Genomic DNA, 24546 nt, shown 5'->3' on the forward strand with positions numbered 1-24546 from the left:
GGGCTGTAAAGGTAATAAAGCCATGAAGAAGAATGCAGATGACTAGAAATGGATTAATTTAAGTTATAAGATCTACTTCGAAACAAGCCTAAGCTATTGGATAAGCTCTCATAATTAATAAGAAGGCACCATATGGTTATTTGGGAGCTGGCTGGTGGGATAGAAAAAATTAAGACTATAGATAGGGCCCCTGTGACAGCATCAGCAGCTTGGTAAGAAAAGGGGGAGGGGTCTAAACTAGCATGCTTGCTGCATGTTGCCTTGCAACTCTGCATGTTGTGTAGTAGCAAGAAGTCTCTTACCAGATGTGAACAGCACATTCTCAGATCTGCAACCCCCAGAACTGTAGCCCCAAACAAGCTCTACTATTTACAAGTTACCTGGCCTCAGGCAGAGTGTTACAGTAAGACAGAGTTTAAAGTGATTAGTAAGTGAACTGGTCCTTAAAATATGGACTTGTGTCAAGGGAGGAGGAAGGTCAAGTGAATGGGTGCTCTGAGAGTGGTCTTGAGAAAATGTGGATGCTGGCCAGGCCCACGTGGACATCCTGATATGAGTAACCACAGGAAACTGAGCAACATATCTATGCTGGCAAAAGCATGCCACTGAGATACCACTCTCGCAAAACTCTTGTAAGGACTACATTCTCCGGGAGCTATAGGACCCTGTGCCAAAGTGAAGCAGGGGTAACCCGTCTGCCTGGCAGCCTGGGAAAGAGCCAATGGTTCACTAGCTCTCCCAATCCCTGGTCTTCTTGTAGGTAGATGGAAACCTGAGGTGGATCTGGCACATCAGCATCACTGCCCATCCTGTCTGTCTGTGATGCTGCAGAGAGAGAAGCTGGATGGTGTTCCCGAGAAACTTCAGAGATTGAGAGGAGTCGCTGCTGTGTCCAATATCCACGGCTATTCTGCAACCAGCATTGTCAGCAGGGAAACTGAACTTGTGACCAAACTTGGCTGCACGCTCCATTGGGGGTGTGGCTCTAACCAGTCATCCTTGATTGCTCCAACATGGTAGCTCACCATGTCCTCAGTAGGCAAGGAGAAGCCCATGCAGTGTGAAGCTCTGAGCAGCCCAACAGTGAGAGAACAGGACTCAAAAGATCACTTCAGGCCACAAGACTCCCTCCCTGCTGATCTCGCTGCACCATTTCCAGGTGTTGATGGGAGAGATGGCTGTGAGCCACGCATCCACCAGCCACTGTTCAGTTCTGCTGTGGTGTGAGTCACATCTGTGCCTTCCCTTGAGAACTCGGGCCTTGGAATTTCTGCTCACATCCAGGTCCACAGGACAACCACATTCATTTAGGTGCCCTTTGCTTCCTTTGGTGCCCAGCCTTCGCATGGGCAGAGGGGTTGTGGATTGAAAACTACAGCAAAGTTGTTCCCACTAAACTGATAGCCTCCACTCTCCTGAACTGTTTTCTAAACAGCCTAACATCAGTTGACCACACAGCACTAGGCAATCCAGAGGGGAGCACACATTCAGTCAAAGTTGCCCACTTCACGCCTGACAACACATGCATATTGACAACACACACACACAACACATACACACTGACAACACACACACCAACAATACACACAGACAACATAGTCACACAGACAACATGTACACACAGACAACATGTACACACTGACAACACACACACAAAGACAACACACACAGACAACATATTCACACAGACAACATGTATGCACTGACAACACACACACACACACCGACAACACACACATGGACAACACATACACACTGACAACATGTATACATGGGAAACACATACACACCAACAACACATTCACATGGACAACACACACACAGACAATACAGACACTGATAACACACACTGACAACACGCACACACCAGCAGAGCCTTGGGAGAAGCAGATGCTATGTCCTCTCCACCTGCCCATGGGGAAACAGCTTCCTCTGAAGACCAGACAGGGACGGGGAGACAGCTCAGCTGTTGTGGTGCCTGAACTGCAAGCACGAGGAACTCAGTTAGATCCTCAGAGCCTAGACAAGAAAGCTAGGTACGGAAATGAGAGTTTGCCACCTGAGTGCCGGGAGTTAAAGATGCGCAGATCCCTCAGGTTCATTGGCCAGCCAGCTAACTTAACCCACTCTGTGAGCTCCAGGCCAGTGAAAGACCCCGTTTCAAAAATAAACAACACAAACAGTTCCTGAAGAACAACACCCAAAGTGAGTTCATGCATGTGCGTGACACACACACATCACACACTCACATGCACAAACAGGCGCACACACACATACTCACATGTGCATTTGTAAACATGTGTGCACATACATACACACAGCAAAGGAGAAAGTCAAGGACCCTCCTGGTGGTGGAGTACTAAGCACCAGTGAGTAATGGATACTGCCCTCTGATTAGAGTCAAATGTTGCCTTCTTAGCCAGCATCCGAATGCTGCCCAAAGCCATCTGAAATAACCAATGTGGAGAAAAGGCAACTGTGCCAGCCTCCCTCCCAGGCTCAAGCAGACAGGTTGGCACAGTATCTGTCAGCTTCAACTCATTCTACTCCACATCCAACCATCTAGCCAAGGCTGAAGTTCTAGAAACTTCCTGGCCAAGCTTGCATAATCTCAGGAATAAATAGAGCATGTAACTTAGAAAATAGTTGAGGAACACAAATGCATGCCAGGAGCTGTCCATGGACACCACCCTCAGGATACCCTTTCTTCACAGGGGCCTCAAGGTGATTTCTAGGTTTCTATAAGACGTATTAGACAAGTGTTTGGAGATGGGGGCAGGCTAAGCACTCACAGATCCTCACGTGTAACTTTCTTCAGATGCTGCTACAGAGTGCGAAGGGAGTCTATGACAGGAAGGCCCAGAGGCCAGTGCCAAACCCACTAGAGGGAGGCGTCTGGGGACTGCGATGGCTGCAGAGACCAGGCAGGGGAGGGAATAGGTTGCAATGGGAATGGTTTTCAAACAACAACAGCACACTGGCCACAAGGTTCCCCAAAGATAGCAGAGTCTAACTGGTCAGGGCATTTCCACAGCATCTACCTCTTAGCCTGAGCTAGAGAGAAAGGATTAGAATTTAACACTACCTGCAGTTCAATGGCTCAGCAAATGCTTAAAATGGTGGGGGTGGGGTGGGGTGAAGAAGTGACGACTGTGTTTTAAAGGCTACATCTTATTGCTTTCATGAAGGTGCCTCGTGGGTAACTAGAATGCTTGGAAGAATGATATGCTCAAAAATAGTTACACACCCCCACACGCACAAGCACAGAAATTCATCTTACCCTGAGGATGCGAAGTCTACTGTTTATATCAAACACCCCCAGACACAGGTGCTACGACTCTGCCTGGGGACCCAATTAGGAAGCCATCACTCTGTCTCCCAGCAGTCAGAAGACAAGAATGGTCCACGAGGGAGGAAGGGAAGGATTAGTAACATAGCAAGGTAGGTCTTGGATGGCAGCCATCCTTTCCTCCGGGCACTGAAAACTCGGTTGGCACCAAAAGGAATCGTGCTGTTGGAAGCCCTTCCCAGTGGAATGCAGCCTGAACACCCACCCGCACATCCCAGGGCACAAATAACCCAAAACAGTCTTTAAGACAAACACTTCCATTGCGGTAATTAAAGTGCCGTGGATAGAGCGGTGGTGCGCCTCGTTAATTCCCAGGCTGTGTCATGCTATGGCCTGCGTTGCTTTAAGTTTGAACGTGTGCCATTTATCAAAGACAATGAAATCCTCAAGGCGCATCTACTTATCATCAGATAATCCAATGGAAAGTTTAAGTGAGGCTTAAGTGAGATGCTTCTTGGCAGTCAACCCCGTGTCTCACTCTTTGACTTATTCTTATTTCATTAAAGGCAACTTCCCTGTGTGCCTATGGCTCTTATTTCATAAACCAGCAGCCGCTGGAACTCCCCAGACAATAATCGCCTTCTCATAGAACATCAGGCAGGCACTTCTCAAACGCCAGGCCCAGAAGGGATAAGGGAGGAGGATCTGGCCAACTCCTGTTGGCAGTGATGCCAGTGTCCTCTACCACCTGTGAGCAGGCCACTTTTGCACAGGCTGTGTGAGCTGATGTCCTCATGGGATTCGAACGGGACTGATGTCACACTGTCGTTTCCCAGCATGCCCAAGGCTGTCTTAGGGCTGGAGGAACGCAGTTAGTTCTGCATGACTTGCTTGGCTGGCCAACTCTGGGCTCTTCCTGAACTCACAGAATCTTGTCCAAAAGGGTCTCCTATTGTCTACTTCCTTCTGAACCATGCTTCCTGGCCTCGCATTCCTCCCTGATGGGATTACGTCATCCTTCAGCCATCCTCAGATCACAGAGAGCTGAGTGATCTCTAGTTAGGACTCCTCATTTTTCTTCCTTTGAGCCCAACTGGGGCTGAGCAGACACAAAATAAACCTGGCACCCCTTCTTTTTCTCTATCCCCATACCTAATTCCTGGATCTTCATTTTACTTAGAAATTAGACTTATTCTACAAATTACTAGATTCACAAAATGGATGAGGATGAGCCTAGCTTCACTGGAATTGTTTCCCAAGTCCACAGATGAAGTAATGAAGCAGCTTTATGTTCAAAACCGTACAGATAGAAGAACTGGGTGGGGTTGGAGCACCTGGCCCATGGCAGCTCCGGATTCATTGTGAATCTCAGAATATGGAACTTCCTCAGGAGAGCCAACAAAAAACTGGCCCGGAGCAATCCACCTCGCTAGGATCACTGCCTACTAAGGGAGTCACAGAAGAGGTTGGCCACTCTGTGGACACTTCCACACTCTAAGTCTCATTCCTTTCCCCACGGTGAGATGAGGCTGACGGCCTGGCGTGGACCCAGGGTCTGGACGGCTGAGGGGTGAAAAGCGGCTTGGGACATGCACTCATGTATTATTGGGCTAATACCAAGTCACACAGAGGGGCTAAATATCTTTCAACAAGCCAGTTTTCCTCAATCAAAATATACTTCTACCTTCCCCACTGTTTCTTCAAACTGAAGGTTTCGCCCCAGGGAGCCATGGTGTGCCCCTGTTCAATTCCTCCGGGTAAACTGTACAAGTCACTCACCCCCAACACAAGCCTGTTTCCTTTGTAAGGGGAATGACCTGACCCATAAATCCACACAGACAGTGCATTCGTGTCTGACCCCACTAAGTCCTCATTCAGTTTGTGGTGTGGAAGAGACACTGGCTTAGGTGTATTTTAAGAACTGTTGTGTGTATTAACTGCTCAGAGAAGACGAACCACCCATGTCTCACTCACCAACAAAAGGGCACATCTTTGACCCTGGTGATTTATTTTCTGATTTTGGTTTTCAAGGGGAAGGTGTTTAGATTACTTTTCTCGTCCCTATGACCAAATCTGATGAGAAGCAGTTTCAGAGTGGGGTGGTTACTCTGACTTGCAGTTCTTGGTGATTGCTCCATAGGGGAGGGAAGCCATGGCAGCAGGCAAGGAAGGTAGGCTGGGCTGTTTCCATGGCATCCACACTCAGAGAGCAGAAGATGACTGTTCACGGGCAGTGACGTTCACAGTTTTATTCTGTCAAAGACCACAGCGCAAGGAATGGTGCTGCCCACAGAAGGCAGATCTTCCCTCCTCTGTAAACCTAATTTACGTTTAATAGCCATGCCCCCCCCACAGGCTAACTTAAACTACAGAACCCTTCAAGGACTGGCCAGAGGCTTGTCCCTAAGGGAACTCTAGAACCTGCCAAACTGACCACATTACACAGCAAAGATGGGATCAAAGATTTGATAAAGACCAATTAAATCTGAAGTTTATTTACTTATCATATCAAATGGTTCCTAGAAATTCCTCAGGAAGTTATCGTCTTCTTTCTTTTGTAAAACAATAAATCAGGGATTAATAAAAGGAACTGCAAAGTCCCTAGAAGGTAACCAGACAGCATTGACTCAATATCATTGTCGTAAAAACATGCTAATATGTTAATCGGCTTCCCCTGTTGCTTTGGGCCTGTGAAAGCACAGGACATCTTTATAGACAATATGGCTAAGGAGACCCACTCACCTAATGGCAGAGAGATACAAGAAGAGACGATAGGGCCAGGAGCCAAATATCCCCTTCAAGGGTACTACCTCCATAAACCAGCCTTCCTCCATTGAACCCATGTCCTTAGGGTTCTTCCAGCTCTCGACAGGGCCACAGGCTGAGAACTGAGACTTTAATACTTTGGGACATTTAAGGACAAAACGAGAGCAATAACCCAAGGTCCAACAAATAGCAGCTTCTCTCGTGTGCTTGTTGCTGAAGCACAGAAGGGACTGTGAGGCTTGCCTGCTCGTCACAGAGGCAAACAGATACGAGTGATGGTCCCTGTGGGGTGGAAAGGCTGCTTCTGTCTCGCTTGTTGGAGGCTCTCTGAATAGAGACCCAAGGCGGAGAAATAATGAGCCGCAGAGATGTCAGGGGAAGAGCATGCCAGACCCGGAGCAGCAACAGTGAGGTACAAGATGAAGATGGACTCAAGGGGGCTAAGGAGAGTTGTCAGTGTGGCTGGTGCAGGTGGCCCAACGTTCATGGAGCAGGAATTAAAGTTAGTGAAGGAGCTATGGGCTCTGGGATCCTACCTAAATATGATAGAAGGGGGACTTGAGCCAGGAACTTGTATTACTTGATTTCGATTTTTTAAGTTTTAGTGGTGTGTGTGTGTGCCATTGATTTCTATTTTTAAAGTTCTATTGTGTGTGTGTGCGTGTGTGTGTGTAAGTATATGCCGTGTGTATCTGAGGAAGCCAGAAGAGGGTCTTAGAGCCCCTCCTGCTGGAGTTATAGGTGGTTGTAACTGATCAATGTGGGTGCTGGGGAATGAAGTCTGGGTGCTTTGGAGGGGCGGTGAGTGTTCTTAACTTTGGAGCCAGCTCTCTAGTGCCCAGCTTTAGACTTTTGGAGTCTCTAACTACCATACACACTGATGAGAAGACTGTAGTAGGTGAAGAGACCTGGCAGGTGAGCCTAATGCAGCTCGGACCAGAGGAAATGCTGGATATAGCCAAAGGGAGCATAGTAAGAGATGCTGAAGTTACGTGCCCATCCCGCCAGGAATGAAGATATTCTAAAAAGACAGTTGTGTCCTTCCTTTTGGACGTAAGACTACTGAACAGTGATCTCCGAGAAACTGTAACCGCTCCAGAAATCTCATGCTAGTGCAGCCAGAGAAGGAACTCATCTCTGGGAAAGAGGTCTCACGGAGTTCTGACTTCTCAGCTCACTTCGCAGCAGGGCCTGGAGCTGAGGCAATGTGGGCAGTAGTGGGCAGGCCTGCACCAGACAGGGCTGCTCAGCTATGTACACCCCTAGCTTTCTGTCTAAACCTCATGTCAGGACCCAGAAAATGGTCACTTCTTCCCAATGTGGCCATATTGAGAAAGTCTCCCCATTCTGCTTTTCACTATTGCTAATTGAGGATAGGTGGCTATACCTCGCTTGAGAGGGTTGCCAGGGCGCAGGCCCTGACCACAGCAATACTGACAACAGTTAAAGCAGGCAGGAAATGGTGGTAGATTCAAAGTGTTTATCAGGCATCTTTAGAAATAAAGCCAATAGAACGTCTGGTTAACTACTAAGTGTTGCTTTTGCAGTACTGGAGATAGGATCAGAACAAGGGCCATGGGCACAGTAGACATGCCCATGACACTGAGCCACATTCCCAGACACTAAGCAGTTAATAAGACACACCCACCCTTTACTGCAAGGTAGGCGGGCACCGTGACGAATGCTGGCTATTGGTTTCGCGCTCCACGGCACCACTTTGTCTGCTGTGCCCATCACAGTTAAACTCGGGAGGGAAAAAGCCTTAAGTCCGAGGCCTCACAGTGGTAAAGGGAGGAACCAACCTGTCCCTAGAAGCACCTCCTTCCACTCCATCCTGTTCCCTTAGCCCTATCCCTAACCCCTGTATCCCTAGCTCCCACCAGCTGTCACAGCGCTTGCAGAGCTGGGCGTGGGCAAATATGCCTCCTTCTCCAACACACTGACTGTCTGACAGGTTCCTTTTCCAAGAGGAAAACCTCTTGGGGTTGGGACTTTATCTCGAAACTTATGTTTATCTTGGCATTCAGAGCTCTATGGCTCAGGAACCCCTGCAACCGGCCTGTGCGGCTGACCCCAGGGACTCCCCAGCCGCTCTGCTGCTGCTGCCTCTCTGGGAAGCCTTCCATTTAATCAGCAGCTGAGCCAAGGAGGGAGATGAGCCATCGTGGCTGCTCCTGCATCCCACCCCCTCCGCTGCCTTTGCACAGCTGTTTTGTCCTGTTTGATTTTGTAACCATGGGGTACAGGAGACAATAGAAAAATATCTGGAATATTATGAAACCAAACAAGAGGCGAGCAGCAGGAACACGAGGGAAGAAGCAGCTGATTTTTGTACTGACGACAATAAAAAAAAGTGAATCATTCACACGGAATAACACCCTGGATGCTGTGAAAGACAGCCTTGTGCTATACACAATGGCGCTTGCCCATGCCTCCTGCCGCAGCAACCTGAGAAGAGGCGGCCAACCGAGGTGTGAGGAGAGCGTTTGGCTATGGCTTCTGATGTCTGCTGAGACATGAGCTGATTCCAACTGCCAGAAAAACCACACCTAGGGCCTGTACTGGGAAGAAAGGCAGAGGCACTAGGGGCTTCCCAGTGCTCCTCTTCAGGTTTTTGTGTACGTGCATGCGCGCGCATGCGTGTGTTTTGACTGTTTTGTGTTTTGCCAGGCCAGGAATCAAGTCTAGACACTCCATACATGCTGAGAGATAACCCTAGTCAGTCCTTGGATGTTTTACATCAAGTTGTCAGCATCTGATTTTTCCTAAGTATGCAAGCTCAGGTCCTTGTGGGTGCATCCTCCCTTCTTCACCGTCCCCCACCCCAATGGGCAGAGGGAGAGTCTGATTTTGTCACCAAGATTTAGAGCAGTGTCTATGAAAGTTGACTATATAGTCACTAGAGGGCTTGTGACTACATGGCATGCTGACCCACTCCTGGCTTCGGGGATTCTAATACATAAGAGTTAGAGGAAGAACTGAGAATTCCCAGAACTTCACAGATTTTTGCCAATGCTGGAGCCTAGGGTGGCCCCCTTTGAGAGTCATTAGCTCCAAGGAGTTTTTTCTCCACCGGCACAAAGGCTTCAACGCCTGTGGAACAGGGAACACTGAGATCAGGTCACTGTAGTCAACAGTTGGTGGCACGTCTGTGACAAGGAGCCTGGTTCTGGCATAGGCGGATTTGTATTGTCTTGTAATGCAGATCCATATCATCTTTCTTGGGGGGTAAGATTTGTTTCTGAGATTAACATGCACGTGAGCCACCTCAGGGCTCCTTAAAGTAAGCGCTGGGCCCTACCTGTAGGCACCAGATTTGAGGGATCTGAGTGGCATTGTTGGCATTAAAGCTGCTGATCTGGGGACGACACTTTGAGAACCCCTGTGTTCTGTTATTCTACCTAAGGGTCCTTTATTTCCTTGTGGGAGTTTGTTAATTTAAAACAAACCTGGCACGGACAGTCTGATGCTAGAGTAGCCTGCTCACTGTTTACTGTTATTTCATTACGCCTTGTGTGCATGTCTTAAACATTTACTCTTTTATAGAAGGCGGCGATGATGTGTGTTTCCGAGTGCCTTCCCACGTGTTCCCGGTTGAGGCTGTAGTGCTCTCACAGCTGACCCGGATTAGAGATGGTAACCAACCCGCCTCCCGGGACTGTGGGTGTCCATGCTCATTAGGATATTGACTCACATCCAAGGAATGGCCTTGCCCCAGTGTCCTGCCACCTCATCAGATTTTCCATGAACCCAGTGTTGGTCTTCAGGAGAGGCAGGATGGGGGAAGGTGTGGTTTTGAGCCACAGCCTGTGGGCGACCCTGCCAGGGGCTACCCTGCTCTGCTGCAGACAGTGGGATCCTGAGCTCTTGGGGGTCTTCTTGATTCTACTTAAGCAGCAAAGGTGGAGTGGGACCAGAGAGTCCGACTGTGCCCATCCAGGAGGCCCACTGTGCAGACCCTTGTGGTGCCTTCACAGAGAACACTAGGTTGACAACTCAGGACTTCCAGAAGCCCTGGCAAGCCAAAGGTGTTACAAATGCTTTCCAAACTGTTCCCTCTCTGCAAAGCCTTGGGCCACGCCAACTGAAATTTCAAGGCTCCATCAGTTGTTTGCCCTGCTCCTTTACCGTTTACCTGCCTACACTCTACGGTCCGCTCATGGCTCCAGTTTGGTGCTGAATGCCCTATAATGTCCACGTGATAAAGGATTGGTCCCAGCTTGCCACTATTGGGAGGTGGACTAAGAATTAACCCCCAGGCATCACAGTGAGTTAGCCCATCCCAGCTTTGTCTCCCATGAGGGAGATCATTTTACATGAAACGTGTATCCTTTTGGTGTCTCGGTTTCCCCATATGCTAACAACATAAAGCCTTAGTTGAAAAGATTACCGGGGACATGTGTGGTAGTCTGAATAAGAATGACCCCCATGGCTTATATAGTTGAATGTTTAGTCATCAGGGAGTGACACTGTTTCTGAAGGATTGGGAGGTGTGGCTTGTTGGAGTAAGTGTGGCCTCATTGGAGGAAGTATGCCACTGGGGGGGTTGGGCTTTAGGGTTTCAAAAGCTGGTATTAGGCCCAGTTCTCTCCCTTGACCTGGGGATCAGAATGTAGCTCTCAGCTACTGTTCCAGCACCATGAGTGTCGTCATGATGAAAACGGACTAAATCTCCGAAACTGTAAGCAAGCCTCTAATTAAATGTTTCCTTTTTATAAGAGTTGCCTTGGTCATGGCATCTCTTCATAGCAATAGAACAGGGACTAAGACAGCAAGGGAGATGGCTCTGCTGGAGCAAAGTTCTTCAGCCTCCCAAGGACAAATTAAAGCGGACTTGGCTCTTCTTACCATTTATTCCCCAGCACGTAATATGGTGGATTGTGTTGATGCTTCTCACGGTTTGGATCTCTGAAATGCTGCTTTAGAAGCTTGATCACGAGCCTGTGATGCTATTGGGAGGTGGTGGAACCTTTGCAGGATGGAAGTTGGGGATTATAACCCGAGGGGATATTGGGAACAGGGCCTTGTTCTCTCTCTGCTCTGTACAATAAACAGCTTTTCTCTAGCATGTGTTCCCCACCATGATGCCCTGCCTCACCACAGGCCCAAAATCAATGACTCTGCCAACCACAGACTCAAGCCTTTGAAATTATGAGTTATGCAACTTTTCATCTCTCAATTTTTTTTTTAAAATTTGTTTCAGACAAAATCCTGCTGTATAGCTCAAGGCTGGCCTAGAACCTAGACTGACCTAGAACCTAGACTGACCTAGAATTTAAGACCCCGAATGCTAGGATTATGGGTGTGTACCACCACAACTAACTGCTTCTCTTCCATTGTAATTTACTTTTTCAGGTGTATTGTCATAGAAAGACAATCCCTACAGGAGACACAGGGTGTGTAATGAACAAGCATTAAAGGGACCTCTCTTCAATACTGAGGGGAAGAGCCATAGAGAATGACTCTGGAGCCATGGAACCAGCATCGAGTCCATGCTTGACCAGGCTTCTTGACCCACCAAGCCTTGTGGAAGGACCACTGGCTTGGTCAACTCTAGGCCTGTGCCAGTCCCTGATTGGCAAAGCAGAATTAGTTCCTCCACATCTATCATCCCACAGTTTGTTAGTCTAGAAATGCAAAATCTTTCCCTTTGTTTTGTTACTTTAAACATGGTATTGTTCATTTGTTGAGCAGCTCAGAAGCCCAAGTCCTAAGAGCCCCTCTGAGTTACTCATCACTGAGTCCTCCAATAAATGTCATGTACACATCAAATTTCTCTTTGTTTTCCTTGTGTTACCTGAGATACTTACGATGATGGAAGAGAGGGAGTTAGCTTTACCTCCTCTTAGGGGCAAGGCCATTTTGTCTCCATCCTCTAAAATCATCCAAGTCCTGCACCTCTCAGGGGAGAGGAATCACCTGCCAAAGTTTTCAGGGTCTGTAGATATCAATGCCTGAAAACCAGAGAATCTTAGGGAAATTCCAACTTCCTCATTTCTAAACATGGGAGCTAAGAGCTGCCAAACAGAACCCCAATCTCAGTGTCCCCACACTCTTCTCACTCCTGAAAGACCCAGCATTTCGGAGACCACAGCTGCCAGTTCCTTGGATGACCTTAGGATGACCAATGAAGCAAGATTGCCAAGGAGGTTTGTAAGGGCAAAACCCTCAAAATACCATATGTCACTTCCAATCTCATTCCACTGGACAGAAGGCTATTGTTGGTTCTTTCCAGGAAGACTGAGAAACTTAATCTCCCCAGGGGGACGATCCTGTGTCTATCCGCTAACAATATTTACCATGATACCCTGGACCGTGTGTCAGGTCCTAATTATGATTCAATCCACTCTTAACCAACCATGGCTCAATGCTTCCCTAGCGGTGGCCAGTCCCTTTCCTAACCATGGCTCAGCTCTTTCTTAACCATGACATATAGTCCTGCTTGTGATAACATTTTGATCACAACCACCCATAACCAATCCCACTAACGACACTTGAACTGAACTCCTAAAGACTGGACCAAGGATTTGTCTCTGCTCAACAGAGAACAGAAAGTTTCCTTAACCCAACAGTTCTTAACCTGGGGGTCAAATGACCCTGACACAGGGTTGCGTATCAGATATCCTGCAAACCAGATAATTATATTACAATTCATAACAGCAGCAAAATTACAGTTTTGATGTAACAACGAAATAATTCTGTGGTTGGGGGTCACCACACCGTGAGGAGCTCCATTAAAGGGTTGCAGCTTTAGAAAGGTTGAGAACCACTGCCTTGGCTGAACCATCTTTGGCCCTCCCAAAGTACTCTGATTTCCTACATCGTATATATGAAGAAGTGGAGGTTAAAAATTCACTGCCAACTTTCAATTTCACAAGAGCGGGTTGAGGGTTCTTCAATTTATAAACTCACAGTGCCCAAGGGAGCTTGATAAACTGTCTAGATACTGTGCAAGCTATAAACATTCTCCCTTAAGTTGCAGCTCTGAGACTCGAAGGCCACCCGAAGCTGAGCCTGTGGGCAGTCCCCAGCACCACAACATCTTTGGTGGCTGACCTCAACTCTTTCTTCCAAAAGTCCAATGGCTGAGCAGCTGCAGAGAAAATAAACTCATGGCTCGACTAAAGTGGCGGTTTCATTGCCAGATGCAGTGTGGACTGCCCACAGTCCAAAAATACCTGCGAGCCTCGTGGTCGCTCTAATTGAGCCCTATTTTCTGATGCCACACAGCACAGCTTGACAACCAAAAAGAAAACTTCAAAATAGTAAAAAGATTCTTCTTCATCCCGGGCATCACTTCATGATGTGCCCTTCCTCTCTTTGCCCTGGCTCTCCTCTCCTCTGCCTTCCAGCCTGTGAAGGTGCCATCCTTCCCCCTTCTGACACTGTCTGCACCCCAGCTAGAGTCCCATTCCTCTTTCCAGAGAGGAAGAACTCCCCTCGACCTGGGAATTGTTCTCCAAGTGAAGTTGTCTTTAAAAAATCAAAATTCTACAGAATCATATTTACAATTTCTCTCTTTGTTGGTTCACCTAAAAAATCAGAACAAACATAAACTCCATCATGGCCAACTAAACACAACACAGAGCTTAATGTATTAACCATTTCTCAGTGTACAGTTCAGTGGCAATAAATTCATTCATTAATTGTCACCCATGGCAATCCTGATCTTGTTTTTGTCACCGTAATAAAACTCCCTCACCAATTGAAGAAAGGGTTTGTTTGGCTTATAGTTCCATAAATCATCACTGTGAGGAAGCCAAGACAAGAACTTGAAGCAGCTCATCATGTCGGCAGTCAAGAGCAGAGGCAATGAAGGTGTGTGTGTCTCTAGTACTTAGCTCAATTTCTCAATTCTTATCTTTCAGGACCAAACCACAGTGGACTGGGTCTTCCTACATCAATTAACCCAATAAATCCCTTGGGGAAATACCTACAGGCCAACCCAATAAAAACCACTACTGATGAACTCCCAGTGACTCTACAGTGGGTCAAGCTGTCAATTAAATCTAACCATCACAAACACTCTTTTAAAACTGGAACTTGAGGCCATCAAGCAATAACTCGCCATTCTCTCCTCCCCCAGCCCCTGAACATGACCATTTTCTGTCTCTCAGAATAGTCTCCTCTGGGTGCCTTATGCATGTGGAATCCCACAGCACGTACGCTTTTCTGACTGGCTTGTTTTGCTCAGTATGATGTCCCAAAGGCTCATTCGCGATGCAGTGTGTCAGAATGTCCTTCTGTCTTACGGCAGACCTACCCTCCCACCATACGTGCACGCCATGCTGCACTGATCCATGGCGCACACTTACGGATAACGCCATCGTGAACATAAGTGTGCAAACAGTGATTTGAGTGCCTGCTCTTGCTTCTTCTGATTATACATCCAGAACTGACACTCATGCATTATACTTTAATTTCGGGGGAGAAAACACTGCTCTGTTTTCCCTACAAAATGGAAATGCAAAATGCCCCCAGACCACAAGCAGTTTACAAGAGTCTCCACTTCTCCACAGCCTCTGGGCCACTTGCTATTTCCTGGCTTGGGGTGGGATTGTTTTTTAGATTTGTATGTTTTAATTATGCATATGTTCCACATGCGTGCATGAACCTGAGGAGAACAGAAGAGGGTGCCAGATCCCCTGAGCTAGACTTACAGGTGGTTGTGAGCCATCTGACATAGGTGATGGGAACAAAACTTGGGTCCTCTGCATCTGTTCTTAACCTCTGAGCCACCCCTCCAAGCCTACTTTCTGATTCTTGAAAACCACCAAACCAATGGATCTGTTTAGTTATCCCATTTACCACCGTAAGAACCCCAAGAGGGCTCTTGGGGCTGTAGAGATAGCTTCGTGGTTAAGAGCATTAGCTGTTCTTCCAGAGGATCCACATCCAATTCCCCACACCCACATGGTAGCTCACGACTGTTTGTAATTCCAGTTCTAGGGGATCCAATGCCCTCTTTTGCTCTGCAGGATCCTGAGTTCATGGGAGGCACATAAGCTACTACAACTACACACACATAAACAAAAGATAGATAAAGACCCTGAGAATTATTGTTTCCATTGTATAGATGAGATTACATCTGGATATGGGAGGTAAGTCGCAAAGGATGAAGCAAATCAAGATGTGACCTCAGACCTAACTGAAGAACCAGGGTCAGACCACAGGACTGAGCTCTGCTCTCTCTTCTTCCAAAGAAGACCCTTCAGGAGGAGTTGCCTTCTCTGTGGAGAGGATGGGGCCCTGAAGACGGAGCCCTGCAGATGGCAAAGGGATCATGAGGAAGCTCTTGTGGAAGTCCCCTCTGCCTCTCAGCCTTGAATTTCCTCGGCTTCCTCCAACTAGCACTGAAGGCTTTGCTCTCACAGAGCCCCTAGGGGCACTCCTTGGACTCCATGCCTCTCTTGCACACACAACACCCCACTATATGCTCTGTTTATGTGGCTTCCGACAAGCTACAAGAGCTGTCTCACAACATAGAATTATCACATGGCCTCATTTCCCATTGATAACACTGCTTCCCCAGTCCACTAGTGAAGGACTTTCTTACTTGATTCTAACAGATATAACAAGGGTCATGACTTAAGTAGGAAAAGTTTACTAATACGATGAAGGATGATACTTCCTTCCAAGCTAACCATAAAGTGTTCCAAGAGAAATGGTAACATAGAGGGAACCGATGAGCACCTCTGAAAACGGTCACACCAAGGCCATGCTGAGAATGAAAAGGTGGTAGCCTTTGGCCTAACACCAGTGTTCCCAGTATCTTGTGTCTGACCAGAAAACATATGTTTTGGGGTCCTCTCACAGCTGGTCTGAACACAGTGGCCCAAAGGAACTCACCCACAACCCTTGAGAACCACTCAGTGAGCTACTGTACAGCCCCTACACCCCAGGCTCAGTGAGCTACTAGACGGCTCCTACAGCCAAGGCTCAGTGAGCTACTATACAGCCCCTATGGGATACAGCCCCTACGGCTGAGGTTCAGTGAGCTACTGTACAGCCCCTACAGCCGAGGCTCAGTGAGCTACTGTACAGCCCCTACAGCCGAGGCTCAGTGAGCTACTGTACAGCCCCTACAGCCGAGGCTCAGTGAGCTACTGTACAGCCCCTACAGCCGAGGCTCAGTGAGCTACTGTACAGCCCCTACAGCCGAGGCTCAGTGAGCTACTGTACAGCTCCTACAGCCTAGGCTCAAGGATGCTTTTGAAAGATGGGAGTTAAGACAAGGGAGTTGGATGCAAGTTGTGTCTCCAAAGAGTGTCAGAAACTACACTCATGCCATCACCAACATGACTGCCCAAACATGAACTGAACAAGGACAACAACAATAGACATGCTAAACTGGACAGGGAAAGCCTGGGAGGCCCAGCCTTACACAGGAAAGAACTACAGGCAACTAAGGAGTGCTGACAGCTGGAGAGATGGTCCTTCCCAGGGAAGAGCACACCAATTGGTTAGCCAATACCAATGGTCATCCATGAAAGCACACATACATTAACACCATACAGAATGAACAGCTTGTATTTACGTCTTTAGGAAGACACTTCTTCATATAAGCATGCAACAACAATTAATGAAGAGAGGCCATGGAAAGCAGGGGGATGTGAGAGGATTTCGAGGGAGGAAAGAAAAGATGGAAATTATGTAATTATATTATAATCTCAAAAATGAAACACACACTCACACTTACACACACTCACACGCATGCTCACACTCTCACACACTCTCACACTCACACACTCACACACTCACTCACACTCACATACACATCTCACACATACTCACATGAACACTCACACACTCTCACACTCATTCACACACACACATGCACAGTGACACAAACACATTCATATGCAAACACTCATACATACACACTCATACACTCACACACTCACTCACACACCCCTTTAAGGCAATGGTGCTGCTGTTCTGCAGTCAATGTCCAAGCCTGTGCGTCAGGTCCCCAGTTGGACATCCTGTGTGCTGAGCTTCTTTGACTTCTTCAGCACTCCTGCTTTATAATCCCAAAGGCAGTTAGCCACAGCCACATGTTTTGTTGGTTTCTATATAGTTCTAAACTAAATGCTGGTTCCACATCTCCAAAGGGCTGATAGAATTCCAACCCATGCAAAACATACATCTGTATTCTTGCCATTTCCTAATACAGTCTAGTGACTATGTAATCTGAACAGAGACCCTGGCAGGAAATGCGAGACATGTTGAACTTGGTCCCCTGGGGCAAGTGGTTTCAGTTAAGGACGCCCAGCCATATGCCAAACACAGAGTGTTTCTACTACAGTGTAGCTTCCAAGCAGACAGGTCTCCTCGGGAGGCTCTTACGAGACAAGCTGAGGACTGGAAGAACTCACAGACACAGACAAAGCTGAGTCACACTATCAGACACTAGAAGTAGACACTGCCCCCTCCAAGCTGCACACTTGTACCAGATGCATACATATGTGTGCACGTGTCTATATGCATACGTTCATGTACATTTTATCCAATGAGCATTATCCTAGGGCATGCTAACAACAGCCATACCAGGAGGGTCGCCCACACTCTCCTTTGTTCTAAATGATCTTTCAGAAGACGCTCCCAGCATCCCAGCACATGCTAATCCGCATTTTAAATATGCTCTACCAACATCTAAAGATAACTGTGTTAAGTGATGAATTGGTGTACTAAAGTATATATTTTCTAGCTTTCAAAGAAACCCTTTCCCCCCCTCATTTTAAAAATTAGTTCTTTGAGAATTTTGTAGGATGTATTTGGTCATAGTTGCCCCTTTCCTAACTTTTCCCAGATAACTCCCCTTCCCTACCTACCCAGCTGGTAACCTACTTCTCAAAACCATATCAAGACAGTTGATGTTGTTCAACTCTTGGATGTGTGGCCTTCCACCAAGAAATCCAAGCTGGGATTGCGAGGCACATGCCCTAATACAGATAGAATACCACAGTCATAACTGGGATTGTGAGACACATGCCCTAATACCAACAGAATGCTATACTCATACGCACTCAATACTAACTCTTGCAAATGGATGTTGGGAGCTTTAGTTGTTATAAGGAAGGCAGAACTTGCTAAATCCTACAACCCACAGCTAGAGACACTCACATTTCCTCCCCCAAACTGAAAGCTTTAATAACAGCCCCCACACACCCATAGAAGGTGGTCAAAGCCCAATTGTGAGTACCAGTAAAACTGGTAAACAGAGGGATCTGGCAGAGGCTAGAGGATGTGCCCTGTGACAATGAATATATAATTAAACATCAATCTTTTACTTCTGCTCAGAATAGATTCAAGTCTACTGTGACAGATTTGAGGAAGAGTCCAAAGGTGAGGAAGATTCCAAAACTGTGGTACATCAACCTGACCAAGACGAAATGAATGACATCCATCTAAACTGGGTCATTCAAAGGAAGGATCCCCCTAGGAGACAATTCCTTAAGACTATACACAGATATTCCTCCACCTGTCACGGAGTTACATCCAGATAAACCAGTTAACAGCCTTTCTACTTATCTGACCACTTCTTGTGATTCTGTCACACACACACAACACACACACACACACACACTCACACAGAGAAATTAGAGTCTGAGGCTGGTCTGTGACTGTGATGGCCCAAGTTTTAAAATGTTTATCAGATTACCTCATTTTAAAAACAATTTGATAACATGTTCAAGTGAATCATGGCACATCAAAAGAAGCATTTATTAATAATAAAAGGCCATGTCCCTATGTCCAACTCCCTTGTAAAAGTTAAAAACCACCAGAGTATGAGAAAGATGCATGCTGGGAGATAGGAGGCATAAAACTCATCCCTCGGGTGACCAGCTACCACATTAAGGATGACTTCAACCTGTCCCTGCTATGAAAAGATGTGTCTCGTTAGGAAGTGAGATGTGAATGCCAGAGAGGTCACATGGGACATCAGGTACCAACTGGTGATATGTGGCTTGGTGTCAAATGAACAATCCTATAGACTAAATCATGACCCTTAGAATAACAGGGTGGTGTATTGATCCTCAATATGACTATATTTTGTAACAGGTCTTTGAGAAGCAGAATTAAATAAGGTTAAATGAAGTCATAAAGGTGGGTCCTAATCCAAAAATGACTGATGTCCTTATAAGAATAAGAAAGAACAGAGGTGCACAGAAGAAAATGGTAAGAGGGCAGCCATCTACAGGCTATGGAGCATCCTCATCAGAGACCAGACACCTGCAGACTGCGGGACCTGGACCAGTGGCCTCCAGGGCTGTGAAGCACAAGTTTTTCTCAAGGTCTGAGATACACTGACCTTGCAGCATTTTGTGATGGAAAAATTTCATGAGTAAAGTGTTTAAAGTGGTATGGAAGTATTGAGTCGATAAGAGAAAAACACTTGATTAGAATTAGCTACTTGTCTTCCATAGGGGGAGCTATGCACAATCAGTTTATATCAGAAGGGTATTTCACTATTCACAGTGAAACAATCAGTAGCTATCAACCATGTGAAAAGACGCACGTGTGTCAGTGCGTACTATTCAGACACGAAGCTGCTTCTTTCACCTGTGTTCATTCCTTCCCTGTGATAAAGTAACCATTCGACAGGGTACAAAGGAAGTTCTCAAGTTCCCCGGGAGGTGATGAAGGACACACGGCTTGGAGATCCAGGCTCAGCACGCTCAGCACACAGGCTTCTGTGGGATGAGGAAGTTTAGGGCAAGGGCTGGATGAGGAACTAATGCCTCCTGCGCCCAGGCAAGGAGACAACCATGGCAGAGGCACACTCCAGAAGGAGCTATGGCGGTACTCAAGGGCCTGGTGAATGCCGGAAGGGGCAACTGCGTGGGTCACACACTTCCCTTTCGCTTTACATGGTCCATTTTTGCCCCTGGGCAGGGCTCAGGTACCCCACAAGCAAAACAAGACTAATATTATCTTTGCCCAGAGATTCCATCATGGAGCCAGTCCTTAGGGGCAAAGTGCAGACATCCACTGGCTGATTTTTGATATCTTGTTCTCTGATTGAATACTAATTAAGTAAAAAAATAAAATAACTATAAACTTCAATGTGTAAAATGAAGGTTGGCTATCATACCAGATTTTAAAGGGTCTTATTAAATCACCTAATCAAGGCAGTCACCATATGTCTTAAAAAACTTAAGTTACTCAGTTCAGTCATGTAGAGCCAAGGCAGAGGCCAAGGTCACTCATAACTGAGACTCCATGGTAACAGGCAGCTAACATCTGGATTTTACAACATTAGATATGTTAATTCTTTTTGACTCCCCATCAGTGTTTCTGTAACTTGAAGCGTCTGAACATATGAGATTCATAATTTTTCTTTGGGTAATACAATATTTGGGACCTCCCCGCATGTGATGGAAGATGACTCTGGAGAACCATGGATACTCCCTCTATTTGATAAGTACTTTGTGTACACCTAAAGGAAGGCTTATTTTTATTTTGTTTTGTTTGGTTTGATTTGGTTTGAATTTTCGAGACAGCGTTTCTCTTTGTAGCATTGGAGCCTGACTGGAACTCGCTCTGTAGACCGGGCTAGCCTCAAACTCACAGAGATCCACGTGCCTCTGCCTCCCGAGTGCTGGGATTAAAGTGTGCTTTGGTTTGGTTTTCGAGACAGGATTTCTCTGTGTAACTCTTGCTGTCCTGAAACTTGCTCTGTAGACCAGGCTGGCCTCAAACTCAGGGATCTCCTTGTCTCTGCCTCCCAAGTGTTGTGGTTAAAGGAGTGCACCACCACCGTCTGGCAGAAGGAAGGTTTCTGCATGAAACCTTAAGAACCGAAGGACAGTGCGGGATTCACTGAACACAGGAAAGGAAGAAAACCTGCAGGCGAGGGACAGGTGAGGAAGAAAAGGGAAGAAATCCTGTGTTCTCCAGCACCGCATGCATGTCTCAGTACTGTTGAGACTAGCAAGCCAACGGTCGGGGTGGGCTAGATGCTTAGAGACCATCACGTCTCTGCTCCAGATACCTCAGAGCAGCCTGGCAGCTCCTGCCCTTGGTTCGACTTGTTATACATTTTTAACCCTTTATCTAGATGCCTTCTGGCATAGGCAACCTCAAAACTTACCTGCAAAAAGAATAGAATACAGCCAAGGAATCAGTTTACATGAAGAGAGGCAACAGAAAACACAAAGCTTGTGTGGGGACATGGGGGTGACTCCTGCAGACTAGAGGCCCCACGACACATCATCAACTGTGTGGGGACGTGGGGGTGACTCCTGCAGACTAGAGGCCCCATGACACATCATCAACTGTGAACTTACCAACAGTGTCACACGGCTCATCTTTGTGAACGCAGAAATCTGTCCTGGGGGGATAAAAAGGTACAATCAGATATACGTGGTACCCTGCAGGAATAGGACAGGAAGATACCACATCAATATTGGTTAGTGTTCCTGAAATGTTGGCGCTTTAATTTGGACAATTAGCAATATCTGTCAACAGTAAGCCATCCATGACAGTTCTAAATGGTAAACCTAGTTACCACACAGAAAAGCCCCATCGTAGATTTCAGGAGGGGGGATTATCTGTAGGTGTGCATGCATGTGCCATAGTATACATGTAAAGTTCTGTGGTGGTTTGAATGAAAATGGCCCACATAGGTTCACGGGAAGTCACACTATTAGGAGGTGTGGCCTTGTTGGGGTAGGTGTGGCCTTGTTGGGGGAGGTGTGGCCTTGTTGGAGGAAGTGTGTCATTGGGAGCAGGCTTTGAGGTTTCAGAAGCTCAAGCCAGGCCCAGCGCTGCTCTCTCTCTTCCTGCTGTCTACTGACTCAGATGTAGAACCCTCAGCCACCTCTCTACTATGGTATTTACCTGTATGCTGCCATGCTTCTGGCTATGACAAAAATGGACTAGACCTCTGAAACTGTAAGCCAGCTCCCGATTAAATGTCTTCCTTTATAAGAGTTGCCATGGCCATGGTGTCTCTTCACAGCAACAGACACCCTAACTAAGACAAAGTACGAGGGAGTCAGTTCTTTTCCTCTATCAGGTGGGTTGTGGAATGGAATGCAGGGCACCAGGCTTGGCGGTAAATACCTTTATCCACTGAGCCACCTCACCAGCCCAGGATGTCCCCTTTACAGCTAACTTCTCCATATTTAGTTGTTAGAAAGTTATTCCTTCAAGATTTTGAAACAAAATTAAAAGGTGTTTTTGATCAGAGACAATTAATTACCCATCAACTGTAGTGGCATCTCCAAGTCACTCAGCTTGGAAGGCCGTAAGGGCCATTAACTGTATCTACAGGAAGGCTACAAAAACCCATTTCTAAGAATCTTTTTTAAAACTCACAGAGAACTCCCAGTGCAGTTGAGGATGAGTGGGAAAGTAAAGGTATAAAGCCTACTTCAGCCCTGGCTCTGCATGGCCCATGGGCTCGTGTTCACCCCTCTTGATGAAATGAAGGGCTGGGCCTTGCTTTTCCACCAACAAACATCCCCAAGCTCCCCTCCACAAATTCCCACAGTTAGCAGGCAACCACAGAGTGCTGGTGGGGCCAGCAGCTGGCTAAGAGAAGGAGATAAAGAAAGAGAGATAGCCCCAGAGCAGGCATGACTCATTTACGTGTAAATATATAAATTAATAAAACCCCGAACTGTCCTGATGCTAAGCACAGGTATGACGGCATCTGGCAGCTGCGGCCCCAGCTGACCTTCCCCGGCTAAGGCAGCCACATTTCCACTCTCGCGTCCACGAGTCCCCATTCTTCTCGCTCTCACTTTAATCATGTCTTCTCACAGCAAACTGTGGTGCACCAGTGACACTGGGGACAGTGTCCCATTGTCCCTCTCCTTCCATCTCATCCGTTACCATCTCTGCATGCATCAGCCCACTCTACTCCCTGGTGTGGTGTGCGTTAAAGGAGCCAACCCTGCACGTATGCATCCCTCAGCCTACTGCTGCAAGGCACGGATCCTGGAGATCCAACCAGCCCACGCGTACCCATAGTACGGTTCTGCTTGACAATGTTGATGCACAGATTCCCAGGCGTAGGCTGACAACCGAGCATCTTGGGACACTGGGCATCCTGCAGGGGAAATGACAGGGCAGATGGCATACACAAATGGGAGCAAAAGCTTAGAAGGTGTGGCCAGAGACAAAGTGGGGAGATAACTCCAAGTGAGTTGTATCTGTCACTCAATGGGTTTTGCCTCTGGAAATTTCTAAGTTTTTCATAAAAAAATATGTATACTTTAGGTTATCGATTTTTGGTCAATTTATTTTAACATTATCCTATATCAATTGACAGGGAAATTTGTACATATTTACACAATACAAATATTAGGTTGGAGGTATACATTGTGAAATGATAAATCTAGCTAATAGAAATGCAGAATGGACAGGGGGGAATGGACTGTGGGGTGCTGAAGATTGGAACCGGCAGAGGTATCCCGGCATGACCCTCAGTCAGGGCTGCATGCTTGCTTGGGTGTCTCCCCGGTGTTCTTTACAGAAACACCGAGCTGGGCTTGGGGAGAAACGGTGCGTGCCTGTCTTCCTAGGTCAAGTGCAGAACCAAAGGTATAGCCACTAGGGCTGGAGCCCCTGTCTTCTGTGTGGCCTTGGTTGGCCTCCAACCACAGTGCACATGGTGGCTGTCTACAGCCTAGACACACACAGCTGCAGAAAAGCTGACTGCCTCTGCTAGGGATGACATCATGTTCACATCCTCTGCAGCAGCCAGCGTCCAGGAGAACAGCTCCCAGGCTTAGCCACAGGCCAAAACAGAAAGAAAAGAAAATCCCCACACTGGCCATACGTGAGCCCAGAACACAGGGATGCTGTCCCGTGAACAATGGCTGGTCTGTGGGATTTCCTAGTAGACAAAAAGGATACCTTTCTAGAGCAGACACTGCCTTGCATCCCATGTCCCTGCAGAACACCGGTCTGCTATGATCTCAAGCTCAGGAACTGCAGTCCCAGTTTAAAGTTATCCACCAGGCTCCTCAGCCAGCTTCTCTTCTACCCACCCCGGTGCTGCCGCCCGAGTCAACATTTGCACTGACATCCTCTGGGGATATGGTTGAGCAGTGATTCATTCACTGAGCAGTTACACAGAAGCAGGAACAATGCCTTCAACAACCCTGAGGTATCATCGTGAAATAGAAAAAGAAAATGTACCCTTAGGTGTGTGAGTTTGTGTGTGTGTGTGTGTGTGTGTGAATGTGTGTGAGTGTGTATGAGTATGTGTGTGAGTGTGTGTATGAGTGTGTGTGTGTGTGTGTGCATGAGTGTGTGTGTGAGTGTGTGTGTGTGTGTGCATGTGCACTCATGGTGGGGTCAGGCCAGAAGATCATGGTTGGATCTTCCTTAATTTCTCTCCAACTCAGTCTTTTGAGACAGGGTCTCTCACTGAAACTGAACCTCACCAACTGGATTACAGAAGCAAGCCAGCAAGCCCTCTTATCTCTGCCTCTCGGTGCTGGGATTACAAATGTCCAGCAAAGAGCCCAGTC

General features: G+C 47.1%; 1 protein-coding gene across 1 annotated transcript in view; it reads right to left on the reverse strand.

Moving 5' to 3' along the window:
- Adamts17 (ADAM metallopeptidase with thrombospondin type 1 motif 17) overlaps nt 1-24546 on the reverse strand; it is a 300342-nt gene that overhangs the window by 197862 nt on the left and 77934 nt on the right. Inside the window, exon 7 of the mRNA XM_057756616.1 lies at nt 21349-21392. Coding sequence (XP_057612599.1) covers nt 21349-21392 — 44 coding nt within the window. The remainder of the gene's footprint in view (nt 1-21348; nt 21393-24546) is intronic.

Source organism: Chionomys nivalis, chromosome 23, assembly GCF_950005125.1.
Source record: "Chionomys nivalis chromosome 23, mChiNiv1.1, whole genome shotgun sequence".
NCBI lineage: Eukaryota > Metazoa > Chordata > Mammalia > Rodentia > Cricetidae > Chionomys > Chionomys nivalis.